At 44.9% G+C, this 15,058-nt stretch overlaps 1 protein-coding gene across 8 annotated transcripts; it reads right to left on the bottom strand.

The window, feature by feature from the left end:
• Positions 1-1,625: 1,625 nt before the first annotated feature.
• amacr (alpha-methylacyl-CoA racemase) lies at positions 1,626-14,724 on the bottom strand. 8 transcript variants are annotated; one of them, XM_029252986.1, is made up of 8 exons: positions 14,677-14,720; positions 14,366-14,426; positions 14,105-14,171; positions 13,691-13,937; positions 9,770-9,913; positions 7,531-7,691; positions 3,633-3,819; positions 1,626-2,629 (listed from the first exon to the last, which is right to left on the bottom strand). In XM_029252986.1, exons 4-8 carry the CDS (start codon positions 13,935-13,937, stop codon positions 2,220-2,222), a joined length of 1,149 nt encoding a protein of 382 aa, XP_029108819.1. In that variant the 5' UTR covers positions 14,105-14,171; positions 14,366-14,426; positions 14,677-14,720; the 3' UTR covers positions 1,626-2,219. The 8 variants fall into 8 exon arrangements, with proteins under 8 accessions (XP_029108819.1, XP_029108820.1, XP_029108818.1 ...); XM_029252987.1 differs by lacking the exon at positions 14,105-14,171; XM_029252985.1 differs by lacking the exon at positions 14,105-14,171 and having other exon boundaries at positions 13,691-13,951.
• Between the last annotated feature and the right edge of the window lie 334 nt (positions 14,725-15,058).

The following is a 15,058-nucleotide window of genomic DNA, read 5'->3' on the forward strand; positions in this document are numbered from 1 at the left end:
CAGAGGGTTGGCGTGAAAGAATGAGGATGGGCTTTTGTTTCGGACTCCTCGGAGGCTTGTGAAACCATGTGCAAAGCTGCAGACACGTGATGGAGATTAGGAGCTTTTCCTTTCCTACCCTCCCTCCTCAAAACAAAGCCCTCTTTTCATTCTATACTCTTGTTCTGAAAAAGTTAAAAACTCTCAAGGCTGGTAAAGTTTTAAAACGGAGACAAGTGAACGATTTTTCATGGCTCTCATGTTTGTATGCAGACAAATCCAAATTTCTCGATGCCACAGCAATTACATGAGTCAGGGAGGACTCTGTAGGACAATGACCCCCCCACCCCTACTTGCTGTGCTTCAAGCAGTCACATGGTCCTGTCTGCACTCACCACGGGGGGTGGTGCCTGGCACTAGGTTAATCAAGTGATGTTCATGTAATCATGTGATTCGTCAGGGGAGCTGCAGGAGCCCCGCTTAGGGCACGAACAGAGCTCGGCCTCTGGGCGTCCCCCCCACCCCATCACGAGATTTCCTCCCCATACTCCCCAGAGCAAAAAAGGCAAGCAGAGCGCTGGGAAATGGAGTCACACTCCCGCCACATCACTGGGTTTACATACTTTCTTTGATCAAAAAAAAAAAAAAAAAAACCAACACAGCGTTTCACAGCAACTCGCACGTCATTCATTTATAGAGTTTTATAGCAGAGATCCCGGTTGAGCACCTTTCACGGAACCTGGGACAGTAGGGGACACAGCAGTTAGAGCTGCCGCCTTACACTCAAAGCATTAAAAAACACTCAAAGTTCTAATCCCGCCTGCTGCAGTGCATTTGAAAAAGGTACTTTCCCTGAATTGATACACTAAAAATCACCCAGCTGAAAAAAAATTGGTAAATAAGAAAAAGTTGTTTAATTTCGTTAGTTGCTTCGGAGAAAAGCATCCACTAAAAAAAAAAAAAAAAAAAAAACCCTTCACGGGGACTGGATCCTGTAACTTTGTGTTTCAAACAGTTCCAGAGGCAAATTGATGGTTTACATTTATTCATTTAGCTGACACTTTTCTCCAAAACAACTTAGAATGTTAAGCTACCTAAAATCATCTACCCATTTATATTTATATATTATGGGTAATTTAAACTGGAGTAATTAAAGGTAAGCACCTTGTTCAAGGGTACTATAACTGGAGGTGGGATTCGAACCTGCGACCTTTGGGAGCAGCAGCTCTAACCACTACGCTACCAGCTGTCCAATAAAAGGCTCCAATTAAAATGGTAATGCTGGAGCCATGTCTCAGACGTGTCACTTTGTAGTGGAATGAAAGGCCCTAAAATGGAACTTGCACATCCCAAGTCTCCCTTGCTATCAACGAAATGCCTCTTGTGCCTCATTTCTCTTCTTTTCCCTCACATTACTTATGGTGTACAAATGAAGCCCATTGAAAGTCAATGGTGAAAGGCCAAAGCGTATCTCCAAGTAGGCAGTGGCTCATGCGCTCCCTCAGAGGACACGTGCTTTTTACTCATCCACTTGAAGGTCAAAGAGTTTGTTCTCACAGAATGAGCAAGCTTCACAAGCAGTAATCATACACAAATTCATATGTACACTTCTTAAAATTAGAAAAGTGACCTTATAGTTTCCAGTGATACAATTTATTTTTTAAAAAAATATTAATTTCTGTACAATCATGTAATGACAAGCAATTTCTTTTCACAATCCACCTTCATATGAGACTAACAATATTACATTTGTAGTTCAAAAAAGCATTTCATGTTTACTACAAAATCTGCAGATCATCATCTGTTTTGATGCATTTGTTTTCCTTTCAAGTTCAATGATTCTTTTATTTGTTCACTCAACCAAGAGTGCATAGTTAAGGCAGTAATGCAGACGCAGCTATAGTTGAGGACTGGGCATTTGAGGGCAGTGAGGTCAAGGGTCACTCCAGAGCAGAACTGGTCTCTCTAAATGGATTTGTCCTGCTTATAGGACTCCTAGTGTCTGAGGAGAAAACACTGAAATGGGGTGAATACAGCAACAGAAGCTCCTCAAACGAACACAAATGTCAAATTTCACACTCTCCTTGGAAACCACCGGAACATCAGTGACCCCCTTCAGCTGCTTCTATTGCTACAGTAGATCAGATACACTCATAAACCACAGAGTATTCATGCTTAATGGGTAAGATGACAGTAGAAACCAGGGCGACAGAAACCCAGGAGTACTGATATACTCGCACCTATAGGCGCGCTTTAGCCCTGCCGCACTCCACCGCCCCAGCCTCCAGCAGCTGCTCCACCTCAGCTGGCATGTAGCCATACTCCTCCAACACAACACGCGTGTGTTCACCGATGAAGGGATCGCGGGCCAGGCTGGGAGCAGCCGGCGTGCGGGACAGGATAGGTGCCGGTCGTGGGCTTTCCTCACCCTGTGTGTCCTGCACAAAGGAGCCCCTCTCCTGGTTGTGGGGGTGAGAAGCCACCTCATCCAGAGAGAGCACAGGGGTCACGCAGGCATCCGTCCCATCGAACACTTGTTCCCACTCCGCCCGTGTCTTGCTGGCAAACCTTGCAGCGAAGATCTTTCTCATCTCCGGCCAATCAGAGGAGCTTAACTGTGGAGGCAGGTCAGCAGAGTCCAATCCCAGGCCTAAAGAAGGACAAGGGGTCCAAGAGCAGAGAGAAAACATCAAAATGTTACCCAATATGGTTACTGAGATTCACATTTCAGCACATCCTTCTCTTCTACATGATACATAGTTAGAGGTATACAAAAAACCCCGACAAGCATAGCCTGTTTGTTAATATATTGTCTCCGTTTATCTTCAATGTATCAGCATATTTACTGGAGTATAAAGACACAAACTACAGTGTTTCCCTACAGATGGTACAGACTGAGATTTTACAGATAAATTACATCTACTTAAATGTGAGGGTGGCAAAACCGTGGTCATTTTTTTTTTTTTTTTTTTAAATCTTTTCTGTTTTGTACGCTTCACACAGAGAGAACACATCTCCTCCATCAGTGGAAGGTGACAGTCAGCAGGTCCAATGTTGACGCAAGATCAGCAGTAGTAAATATTTCTGTGTATGTGCCTATTTTTCTATGTGCGTGTATGTGCTTGCGTCTATGTGTGTGTGAGTCATGCATTAGAGCACAAGTGGCATTTCTGAGCTATCTACAGCTAGTGGAAAAGATGGGTATGTGTAGGAAATCATGTGCTGTGTGTGAAAGAGTGCGTGAGGGAGTAAAGACTTTTTTCAGAGTCATTTAGTTTAAAGAAACCCTAAGGGATGAGAACCGCCACACACATTCCCCGAGTCAGGTTTCGCAGAGCTTTGTACCACCTGGTTCACTGAAGCTTGTATGCAGGCCAACAGACCAAAACTAGACATGTATCTATTCCTTAAAAACTCAAACCGCTTCAGGGATCTCCAATGAGACAGAGAGATAATGTTTACAAAAATTCTCTTGCATGCTCAACGGGGCTCTGCAGCGTGAACTCTACACCAGTAACTATGTAAGAAAGTCTTAAGATCCGCACACTCTCAGAACACCATGGACATCCCTTGCTCGTTCATGCCTGGACGCTTTCCGAGGCCGGCATGCCCTTACATGCCACACAAGGTGACAGAACTAACTACTGTGTTACCTTGGAGGAGCTGCTGGTAAAACTGAGGCTCAATGGCACCCACAGCCACATATTTTCCATCGGACGTGCGGTACGTGTCATAGAAAGGTGCTCCGCTATCCAGCAGGTTCTCCCCCTTTGGATGATTCCAAAGCCCAAGGTTTCGTGACTTCCATACAAAGGAGCCCACGTAGGCTGAACCCTCTACCTGCAAGAGCGAGGGGCAGGTAAGGTCAGAGGGCGGCAGGCAGACAACATGACCACGTTAAACAACCACAACTTAAAGTACTAGGGAAAGTCCGTTCGGAGTGCTAAATGTGACAAGCCACAAAGGACATAATTTGTGTGGATCAAAAAACTTCATATGTTCAAAGAGTACACATAAGTAAACAGAAATACTTATTCAAAGACAAAAGAAATCAACACCACCACTGCAAACCGCATCATCGGTAATCTAGCAGAATCAGGTGGGAGGCCTGAGGAATGGAGGACGAAGCCTCCCAGGATGGTGAGCGCAGCACATACTCCATCCCGCACCTCGTACCCTGGCCCCTACCACCAGCAATGTCACAGTGCCAACTCAGTGAAGTTGCACAGAAATAACAGTAATGAGCAGCAAGGTCCGTGAAACACGGGGGCCCAATCAACTGTGTGTAGGCACGGATGGAATAAACCAGTGAGAAGTTGGTATGCAAATCTGAGAAACAAAAATTCCTGTGGAAATTTTTATGGGTTAGTCATGAAAAATTGGCCTATTTTCCTCTCAAAGGATAAACACCATGGCTGTACCGGCTGTTTCTTGGACTAAAAAGGTGAGGTCTGAATCATTCCTTAGCGCTCTCCATTTGGCATCATCTGACTGCTGTGGAACATGACGCGTGATCTGATTTATTTGACATTTTTCGCAAGTTTATGTAATACTCCAACACTGGAAATAATTCCAAACATGGTCACAATGAAATATTTTGAGTCTGGCTGATTTGACACGGACCGACATTGGAGTACTTGAAGATGATAAGTCTGTGCAGTTACTGGTAATTCATTACAACCCTTTAGCATAAACACCTACTGGATCGGTGCTGACAGTCACAGCGATTAGGGTGAGAAGAAGGACTGGTGAGTCCGTGGGTAGTGGGGGGAGCTGCTAAGACACCAGATGGTTTCTGCTGCACTGCAGCCCTCCCTGCCAACCTTACCTAGTATGCAGGGTGTAATTACTCGTAATCACTGCGAGTAATGCTTCGCAATGCAGTTCAAGGAGAAGTCATTAAATCAGACTTCAAAATGCCCAGCAGGCATGGAGATTAGCTGTGTACCCCCAGCAGCTCTGCCATTTGGTAGAGGCATGCACCGCACAGGGCCAGCTGGCACTCAGATAGCTGCAGCGGAGCAAAGTGGAAGCGTTCAGACTAGCAATTTCCCTCAACACCTGTCCCAGGTGTCAATCGGCCATTTATCAACGTATAAAAAAGCCACGAGCACTTCTGACTTCAACAGATTTTCAACTGCTCACCTCCAGATTGAATAACAGAAGATGCAATTTTTAGAGCAATTTATTTACTTCATTATAGCAGTGGAAGCCAGTCGGAATGCAGAGGAGTACAGTATTCAGCATGTGGGACTTGATGAATCCTTGGACTGACCCCCTTAACGCTGTGCCCTATACCTGTTAATATATTTATTTTCCCGAATGTATTCATTCGTGCCAATTGTCCTCATAACATTTTCCTCAAGTTTTTAAAAGCTACTTACAATTATTCACCCATTTTTTTAGCTGGGTAATTTCACTGGAGCGATTTAGGGTAAGTACTTTGCTCAAGGGTACTACAGCTGAAGGCGGGATTCAAACCTGCGACTGGTCCAAAGGCAGCAGCTTTAACCACTATCTACCAGCTGCTCCAGTTTCCTGCTTCAACACATTACCTAGTGGTACTGCATTATGAAAACTTATTTGCAACAATACACTACACTAAATAAAACCTGATTGGCTGAAAGGTAGCTGGGTTTACTCTTCTGGGTGTTCTGCCAGAAACTCTGAGATATGCGAAGCTGATTGCATGCAGAGATTATAGCTGAACAATTAAAACTCACACTCCGTTACAGGGCCAAATTTCTGTCTGCCACCTATTATTTATCACTGGGTGTGGTGTCCCATGTAACTGCCAGAGAGCACTGTTAACAATGCCAGAATTAACAACAATGTTCTTATTCTCTCAGTTTCCCTACAGCCAATGCCATATTTGGCTATAAAGTGTATCACAGGGGCAACAGTTCTCATCTCTCAGTAGTAGTGACTACAGAGACATTAAACTCCATTTTTTAAAACTAACAGCACTTCTGAGTATGTCAGATGGCACTGAGTAACATTTGTGCATGCTCTATTGCGTCCTGTTGCTATGACTCGGCGATGACGGTAAAAACCTTCGGACAGGTAAATAAGGCAGACAAGGCAGGAGTCCCAGAGCCACAGAATTCATGAAAATCTTTTCTCTAGAAGGATACGTCACGTTAGAAGGACTGGCTATACGCCAATCAGCCACAACACTAAAACCACCTGCATAATATCATGCAGATCCCCTTGTGCCACCCAAACAGCTCTGAGTCGAGGCATGGACTCCACAAGACCTCTGAAGGTGTGCTGTGGTACCTAGCACCAAGACGTTAGCAGCAGATCCTTTAAGTCCTGTAAATTGCAAGGTGGGGCCTTCATGGATCTAACGTGTTTTTCCAGCACATCCCACAGATGCGCAATCGCACTGAGATCGGCGCCCATGACACTGTCACCGATTCACCGGTTGTCCTTCCTTGGACCATTTTTGGCAGGTGCTAACCACTGCATATCAGGAACACCCCACAAGACCTGCAGTTCTGGAGATGCTCCAACCCAGTCGTTTAGCAATCACAATTTGGCCCTTGTCAAAGTCACTCAGATCCTTACGCTTGTCTATTTTTCCTGCTTCCAACACATGAAATTCAAGAACGGACTGCCTAATATATCCCACCCCCTTGACAGGTGCCATTGTAACAAGTTAATCAATGTTATTCACCTCACCTGTCAGTGGTTTTAATGTTGTGGCTGATCAGAATATGACAAATATATGGGAAAATTACTGAAGGTGGACAAGGGATTCTAACAAGAAGCACAGCTCAGTGCAGGCATTCATAAGAATGACAGAAGTTTAAAAAAAAAAGGGGGGGGGGGTAGTAATAAAAAAGTAACAAAGGAGATATGGCAGAAAAGAGGGGAAGGGGTAGGATGAGCTGAAACAGGGCAAGAAAATAGGTGTTAGGGCAGGCCAAACACAATAAAGACTGGCAAAGATTGAGCAAAGTGGTCATGGGTAAAACCACCACAGTGAGAAGTGTCAGAGGGCAGGGGTGAGTTGGCTGGCAGAGGGTGAGAGAAGGTAAAGAAGGGGTTGGGGAATGGAGGGGAAAGGTATGGGACAAGAAGTAACACAGTGAGTGATGGCTGGGTGCAAGAAATGGAAGCCCTGAGCATACAAGCTCTGTCTTCAGTCTGCAAACACCACCTGAAAAAGCCTTGTTCAAATACACAAGCCAGCCAACTTATTTATAATATAAAATGAATTGTATTTAGTATATTTGAAAGGTCATATTTCTTTATTCAAATCCAGCAGACAGTTTAATAACCTACTCCGTTTTGGCACAGGCTCACTTCTATATTCAGCCAGTACCCAATATACAGTCTCTACATGCCTTTCACATCAAACAAATGCTTTAATAAAATACATAAGGCAAAACAGAGAGAAACAATGGCATGGAGTAATAGCTTTTCAGACCTAAATATGCCAACACCTTCAGAAGAACAGGAAGTTCCACCCACACTTCATTCACCATGCGTTTCTGGCACTATACAAGGCTGGTCTACAGGCACATCACTGGAACACTGACTCACCATGCTGGCATCGATGACCTGACCCTTCCCTGACCTGGTTCGCTCCAGAAGAGCCAGGACAATTCCCAGTGTGCAGGTAAGCCCTCCACCAGCAAAGTCGGCCACCAGGTTCAGTGGAGCGTAGGGCTTCTCAGTACTGCGGCCCAACATGGACAGTAAACCTAAGACAGATAAATGGTAGTTGGAGGGTTGCGGTCTATCAGGTCATCTGGAGCCATCAGGCCAGTTTACAGCAGAAAATCTCATCTCAGACATCTTCACCACCAGCAGAGTCCCAGTGAAAACTATGAATACTGTCTCACAGGCTATATGTAACCAGCCACGGTTGAATAAACCATGCCCTACGTCCACCAAACAAACGCTAACATTTGTTTTGAGCTGATAATTTAAGCAGTTGTAGCAGCACCAATTTGAGCTCCCCATCATGAAGAAAGCAGAGAATCCACTGGATGGCTGACCAGTGGGCAGCTGACTCACAAATCACATAATTCCCCTGAAGGCAGCAAACACCCTCCCTTTTCTAAAAATCCTTTCATTTCCCCCAGACAAGGATAAGCTCTTGGCTCCAAAAACTATTTTTTGTCAGACCACCACTGAGGGGGAAAAAAGAAAAAAAAAAAACCACTAAACCACTAAAAAAAAAAAAAAAAATCTTTTATAAAATAAATGTGTAAACCTTAAACAGCAACCATATCCCAGGAATCTGACGGATGGAGCTGCCCATGTACGTGGTACAGTATAACTTTACAGAATAAAATTAATAATATATTTATATACATTTATGAGTTGATGGAAATTTCAGTTTTAATATACGTCTCTTCCAAGTCTCTTCTTACATCTTGAACCACCGAGATCCCTTTCAAGAGCTTCACTGCTTAATTATATGAATATACACACACACACACACACACACACACACACATTCTCAGAACCGCTTTTGTGTAATTTTTAAAATGAAATTCAGTATGAATGTTGATGGGAATTTACTGCAGAAACAATGAAAATAAAGGGCAATCATGAATAATACTGAATATCTTTTACAGTAAAATTTATTAAGTTATTTTAGTTTTTAGCTCATGCAAGCAGACAACTACAAACTGCAATTTGTTAGAAAATGAGAAGGTATGCCAAAAATGAAAAATCAAGGTCAAATCCCTCCCATTTGCACAGCATCCATTCCTTTATCACGGCAGTTTATCAAATTGCTTTCGTTGCTAATTTGAAGGCTATGTATCTTGATCAATTGTGAGGACAGCTGCTTGTAAACAGCTCCCAGAAGAATGTATCATCCCTTAATGTGTCCCTGACTCCATCTCCATGCCAGTAGGCAAGTCAGAAGTGAAGGATGCTTGTAAGGACTGCTGTGAGGTCTTCCTACTGCTTTTGTACAAATACATGAAAACCATAAGAATCACTGTACTCATCAATCAGTCATCTTGGGTGTCAGTGACAGAAATGCAGAACACAGCATTTCACTGTTATCACTCCTGAAAGATGATTAATTTCTCCTTCTCTGTTTTTGTTTACAGTCATCATTACCATTCTGGGAGCATTGTGAGCAGTGAACAGAAGCTTTCTAGGGACAAGGGAGCAAGGGATCAACCTGTCAACAGGAATTGGAGTGAGGCAGACAAGGCTATAGAGTTGGCAGATCTAGGAACTGAACCAAAAATAAAAAAAAATAAAAAAAAAAAAACAGCCTTGAGGCTCTCTCTCCAGTGTCGCACTGTGGATGAGGGGAAGATAATCAAGGACAAAAAGAACAGAAGTTTTCACTAAATGATGGAACAAGTCCACATGCATCTTGCGTGCTGTACTTTCAGTGATCATAGAGATCTTCCAATTAAGACTAGATTAACCCTAAAGCTACACAGATGCCCAAAACACCTTGTACCCTACCCTTCAAATAAATAAATAAAAAGTCATGCACTATTTTTAAGGCTGTCCTGTCATCACAGCAGTAAACACATACTGGTCCTCGTAATTACGTAATGTTCATTTTTGCATGTTATGAACACCCAGGTAAATGCATCCATCCAATTTCAATAACCGCTTGTCCTGAACAGGGTCACATTGAGTCGGAGCCTATCCCAAAAGCATTGGGTGCAAGGCTGAGGGGGTTCACCTTGGACTGGATGCCAGAAAGTAAGTTCAAGACATGGCTAATTTTTACAGCTGTGCCACTGACATTGTGCAATAAGCAGGAAGGAGGCATTATACAATGCAGGGAGAAGGTTACCTGACATGGCGAGATAGTTAATGTCATGTCCTGCAGACTGAGCAAAGCACCCATTCTGGCCAAATCCTGTGAGACGGGCGTAAACAAGACGCGGGTTCTCCTTCAGCAGCTCCTCTGGACCCAGCCCCAGTTTCTCCATCACTCCTGCTCCAGAAGACAAACACGTCACACTGAATAGAACAGGAAACATCTCATCTCATCTTCTGTCCGCTTGTGCTAAAAGGGTCGTGGTGGCAGCAGGGAGAGCAGAGAGGCTCAGCTGCCCCTGTCCCCTGCAACTTCCTCCAGCTCAGCCTGGGGGATCCCCAGCCGTTCCCAGGCCAACTGTTAGATATAATGCCTCCAGCGGGTCCTGGGCCGACCTTGGGGCCTCGTCCCAGTTGGTCGTGCCTGGTATCCTTATCAGATGCCCGAACCACCTCAACTGGCTCCTTTCAATGTGGAGGACTAGCGGCTCTACTCTGAGCTCCTCCCGGATGTCCGAACTCCTCACCCTGTCACGGAGGATGAGTCCCAACACCCTGCGGAGAAAACTCATTTCGGCCACTTGTATCCGCGATCTTATTCTTTCGGTCATCACCCAGAGTTGATGACCATAGGTGAGGGTAGGGATGTAGATCGACCGGTAAATGGAGAGCTTCGCCTTATGGCTCAGCTCCCCCTTCACCACTACAGTACGGTACAGTGACCGCATTACTGCTGCCGTTGCTCCCAGTCTGTGGCTGATCTCACGCTCCCTTCTTCCCTCACTCGTGAACAAGACCCCAAGATACTTGAACTCCTCCACCTGGGGTAAAAACTCTCCCCTTACCTGGAGGGGGCATACCATCCTTTTCAGTGAGAGAACCATGGACTCAGACTTTGAGGTGCTGATCCTCATCCCCACCGCTTCACACTCGGCTGCAAACCATTCCAGTGCGTGCTGGAGGCAACCGTGTGACGGTGCCAAAAGGACATCATCATCCGCAGAATCAAAAGCAGAGACGTCACCTTCCAACTCCCACACAGAATGCCCTCCTGACCTCAACTGCACCTTGATATCCTGTCCATGAAAACCACAAGCAGGAGTGGAGACAAGGCACAACCTTGGCGGAGTCCAACACCCACACTGAACAGGCTTGACTTAATGCCAAGTATGCGGACACAGCTTTCACTCCATATGTACAAGGACCGAAAGGCCCTCTTCAGTCTGAGGTTCAACTATCGGCCGGAGCCTCCTCTCCAGCACCCCGGCATAAACTTTCCCAGGGAAGCTGAGAAGTGTGATGCTCCGATACTCTCCCAGAGGTGCGAGTTAAAATCATTCCGGACAAGGTCCTCTGACAGTCGTTCCCAGCACACCCTCATTAAACGCCTGGGCCTACTGGGTCTGTCCATCAGTTTTCCCCGCCATCTGATCCAACTTACCACCAGATGGTGATCAGTTGACAGCTCAGCACCTCTCTTCACCCGAGTGTCCAGAACATGTGGCCTCAAGTCAGAAGAAACGACTACAAAGTCAATCATTGACCTTTGGCCCAAGGAGCTCTGGTACCAAGTACACTTATGAGCATCCTTGTGTTCAAACATGGTGTTTGTTATGGACAAACCATGTCTAGCACATACGTCCAATAACATTTCACCATTTGGGTTCAGACTGGGCAAGCCGTTCTTCCCAATCACCCCCCGCCAGATTTCCCAGTCATTGCCAACGTGAGCGTTGAAGTCCCCCAGCAGGACTATGGAGTCTGTAGGTGGGGCCCTGTCCAGAACCCCACCCACCTTCTCCAAGAAGGCTGAACACTCTGAACTGCTGTTTGGTGCAGAAGCACACACAACAGTCAAAGTTTTCCTCTCTGCGACCCTAAGTCGCATTGAGGCGACCCTCTCGTCCACCGGGGCAAACTCCAACTGTATGGCAGCCAGCCGGGGACTTGTGAGTATCCACACACCCACCCGGCACCTCTCACCTCGTGCAACTCCTGAGCAGGAGAGGGACCACCCCCTATTGAGGAGTTTGGTTCCAGAGCAAACACTGCGAGTGGAGGTGAGCCCAACTATATCTAGTTGGTATTTCTTAACCTCCCATACCAGTTCCGGCTCCTTCCCCCCAAAGTGAGGTGACATTCCACGTACCAAGAGCCAGTTTTCGTTGCGAGGGGCTACGACGCCATGCGCCACCCCACCCCCTCCCACCGCCAGGTATACATTGCACCCGACCTCCATGCTGGAACTTGCAGGTGGTGGGCTCACATGGCCCCCCCACGATGCCTTTTCGGGCTGAGCCTGGCCGGGCTATGTGGGCTGCCCAGCCACCAGGCGCTCGCCTAGGAACACTACCCCCAGGCCTGGCTCCAGGGGTAGGTCCCGGTGACCCTATTCCGGGCAGGGTAAACGTTCTCCTGTTTACTTTTTCCATGGAGGTTTTTGGAACAGAAAACACAGAACAAAATCAACCTAACAGTAGGTTGCTAAACTAGGAACACTGATTCTTCTCCCCTCCCTCTCCCACTCACCATCCCAAATTTTGCTGGATGTTCACTGCCTCTTTAGAAAGAATTTATTGGATGTATTACAAGGAATTCACCGCAGGAATTCTGTAATTAGTCTGTTCCGCTGTTCACCAGTATAAAAAAGCAGAACAAACACAAAATTGTCTCAAACTTGGGGCCTGACTGAGAGCCATGAACCACCTGCCTAAATATCACTGCTCTACTCATCCACTGAACAGTTTTGTTTTATATATTGGCCAACACAAGCAGAGATCATCCCCGTCTGAAGGTCATAATTTCTATAAGACTTTTACTCTGCATTCTCCTCCAGCTGAATTGCAACAACACAGAAAAAGGAAATGACCAAAATCTCACTTGAAAAAGTCTTTCCAAATAAAAGAGCCTGTCAGTTTCATTCATACAGCCAATTTGCACACTTCCCTTTGACCCGTCTATATTAATTATTAAAGCCAAGTACTAATTTATTGAGCAGTAGAACAAACTTGGACCTCACTTGGCTTCATCTTAGGAAACAAAGGCGGAAGGGTGAATGAGATCACTATTTAGTCTGAAGTAGAAGGTGAAGAGAGGTCTTACTTTAGTCTAAAGCAGTAGCTGATAGGAGGTCTTACATCACAGTTGTCGTGAGATGTGACTCGTTGTGTCCTGCTCCTCAACCAAGAGTCAATGCATCACACGAAACAACACACAGAAGTGCCGTTAGCTCTAGTGCTCTTCCTACTATAGCCACAGAGTGAACCGTATGACATGAGATTATGCTTTTATCACAAAAAAAAAAAATTATTCTGGAAGAAATAAAGGAAAATACTGAAAAAAATACAATAATCTGGGGAATACTGACATTTTTACAGATCTTTTTCACCACATGAGGGATAGCGTCATGCTGTTCCGTCTGTGGAAATCAAAGTGTTACTTGCTCTAAAAGCGGAAAGAAAATCGGCTAGAAGAGTCTGGAAAAAACAATATGGATTACCAAATATTTAAATTTTTAAACAGGGATGAGAAACTTTGATGGGACAGCTATAACAGCATGTCCAGTAAATGGGAAAACAAATTTTTTGGAAAATTCAGTCTATAGCTAGAAAAAAAAGTCAAAATCTTCACAGATACAACCTCATTAATGTATAGGTTTCCTAACAAAGAGCGACAAATCGTTCGCATAGAAAGACGCTCAGAATTCACATCCTGATGTTGCAAATATTCAGCTTTCAGAACTTTTCAAGCTCTTAAAAAGAACTTCACACTCCTTTTCAAAAAAGATCTTTAAAGAAAAGTATGCTTTTACCCCATACTGAAAATGAAAAGGCTAATAAAAAAGGAAGAAAAAATATCTATAATATATAGTATGAAGTAGACTGGAACAGTTGCTCCATAGGAGTCGCAAATAAAAGATAAGACAAGGGGCATCGCTGACACGGGGCACGCTGACCTTGCCGGAAAGGCTCGATGACCACATCCGACTGGACACAGAGGCGGCGAAGCACAGCTGCACCTCGTGGATTCTTCAGGTTCAGCGCCACCGACTGCTTGCCACGAGCCAGCGAATCCATCGACACGGCCGCCTTGGTCCGGTCTACGCGGATCACCCTGGCACCAAAGTCCGCCAGTATCATGCCACAGAAAGGGGCCGGAGCCAATCCGGCAAGTTCGATGACGCGCACCCCGGCTAGGGCCATCTGTGACACAGAAGCTGCAATCAACAGGACTGCTTTAACACTGCTGCTCAGAGTCCCATTTAAAATACAACTGATAATTGACACCAAAACTTTGTAACCTCTGACTGATTTTTCTGTTAGCTGCAGCCTTGGTTTATGAAATACCTTCATTTTACAGTAATGTGTACCTGATCATTCCGATACAAAAATTCAACATGGGATGCACAGTTCTGTTTGACGCTCAGACTACAGCACCTGAAAATAGTAGGTAGTCAGGTCCAACATATACATCGACAGCCACTGATCACGCAGATGAAAATTCTGGCTCTTATACATGATGTAAAGAGCATGTAACATAGTGGTTAAGGACATGGGACTTGTAACTTTGCAGTTACTGTTATTGAATGAATCCCACCTCCTGCTGCTGCAGTAATTTGTTAGGCACTTACCTTAATTGAAACTGTAAGAATAGGAGCAGTCGGTAGCGAAGTGGTTAAAGTCAGCTGCTGCCTAGACACAAAGGTTGCAGGTTTGTCTCACCTACCTAGTGAGTAAAACTTTAACTCCAGCTGTGTGGTAAATACTAGCAGCACACAGACTCAGTGTGCTGGAAACAGATTTCTTTAAGTTACACAAGCACAAGAAACTTGAGCGTTTCTCCGCTCTCATGCATACAAAATGCGTTATTTCACTTCTGGAAAACAGACAGGCACTAAGTCGATGCCATTTCAAGAGACCAAAATAAATTACGCAGACATACCACTCGCGTTGTCAAACTTTTCTGTCTGCAGAAGTGTCGTAACGCTGACGCGTGTTGATGACGTAATGCGCGGGCGTCATTTGGGTACTGTAGTTCATTACCTCCCCTTTCTATTGCTGGAGTTCGTTTTCATTTTGTCCTCCTATTAACAATTTACTGCGCTATTACAATACCACTAACTTGTAGCTCATATATCACATAAAGCGCTGGAGCTAGTAATCATATGGATATTTTATGTTGCCTCTCACATCGCTGTTTTTCTATTATGTATAGGAATACATTAACATTTTCACGGAGACTGACACAGACAGATGTTCTGAGATTGTGCAGTTCTATTTTTACTTATTTATTTTAGGTTTCACCAGAATCTAAGGAGGACATG

Source organism: Scleropages formosus, chromosome 6 (genome assembly GCF_900964775.1).
Source record: "Scleropages formosus chromosome 6, fSclFor1.1, whole genome shotgun sequence".
Lineage (NCBI taxonomy): Eukaryota > Metazoa > Chordata > Actinopteri > Osteoglossiformes > Osteoglossidae > Scleropages > Scleropages formosus.

Coding starts and splice junctions, on each gene's coding strand:
- amacr (XM_018750619.2), bottom strand. CDS start 13,937: ATGGCCCTAGCCGGGGTGCGCGTCATCGAACTTGCCGGATTGGCTCCG. Junction 7,692..9,769: donor TAACTATCTCGCCATGTCAG/GTAACCTTCTCC, acceptor TATCTGTCTTAG/GTTTACTGTCCATGTTGGGC. Junction 3,820..7,530: donor AGGTCATCGATGCCAGCATG/GTGAGTCAGTGT, acceptor TCGCTCTTGCAG/GTAGAGGGTTCAGCCTACGT.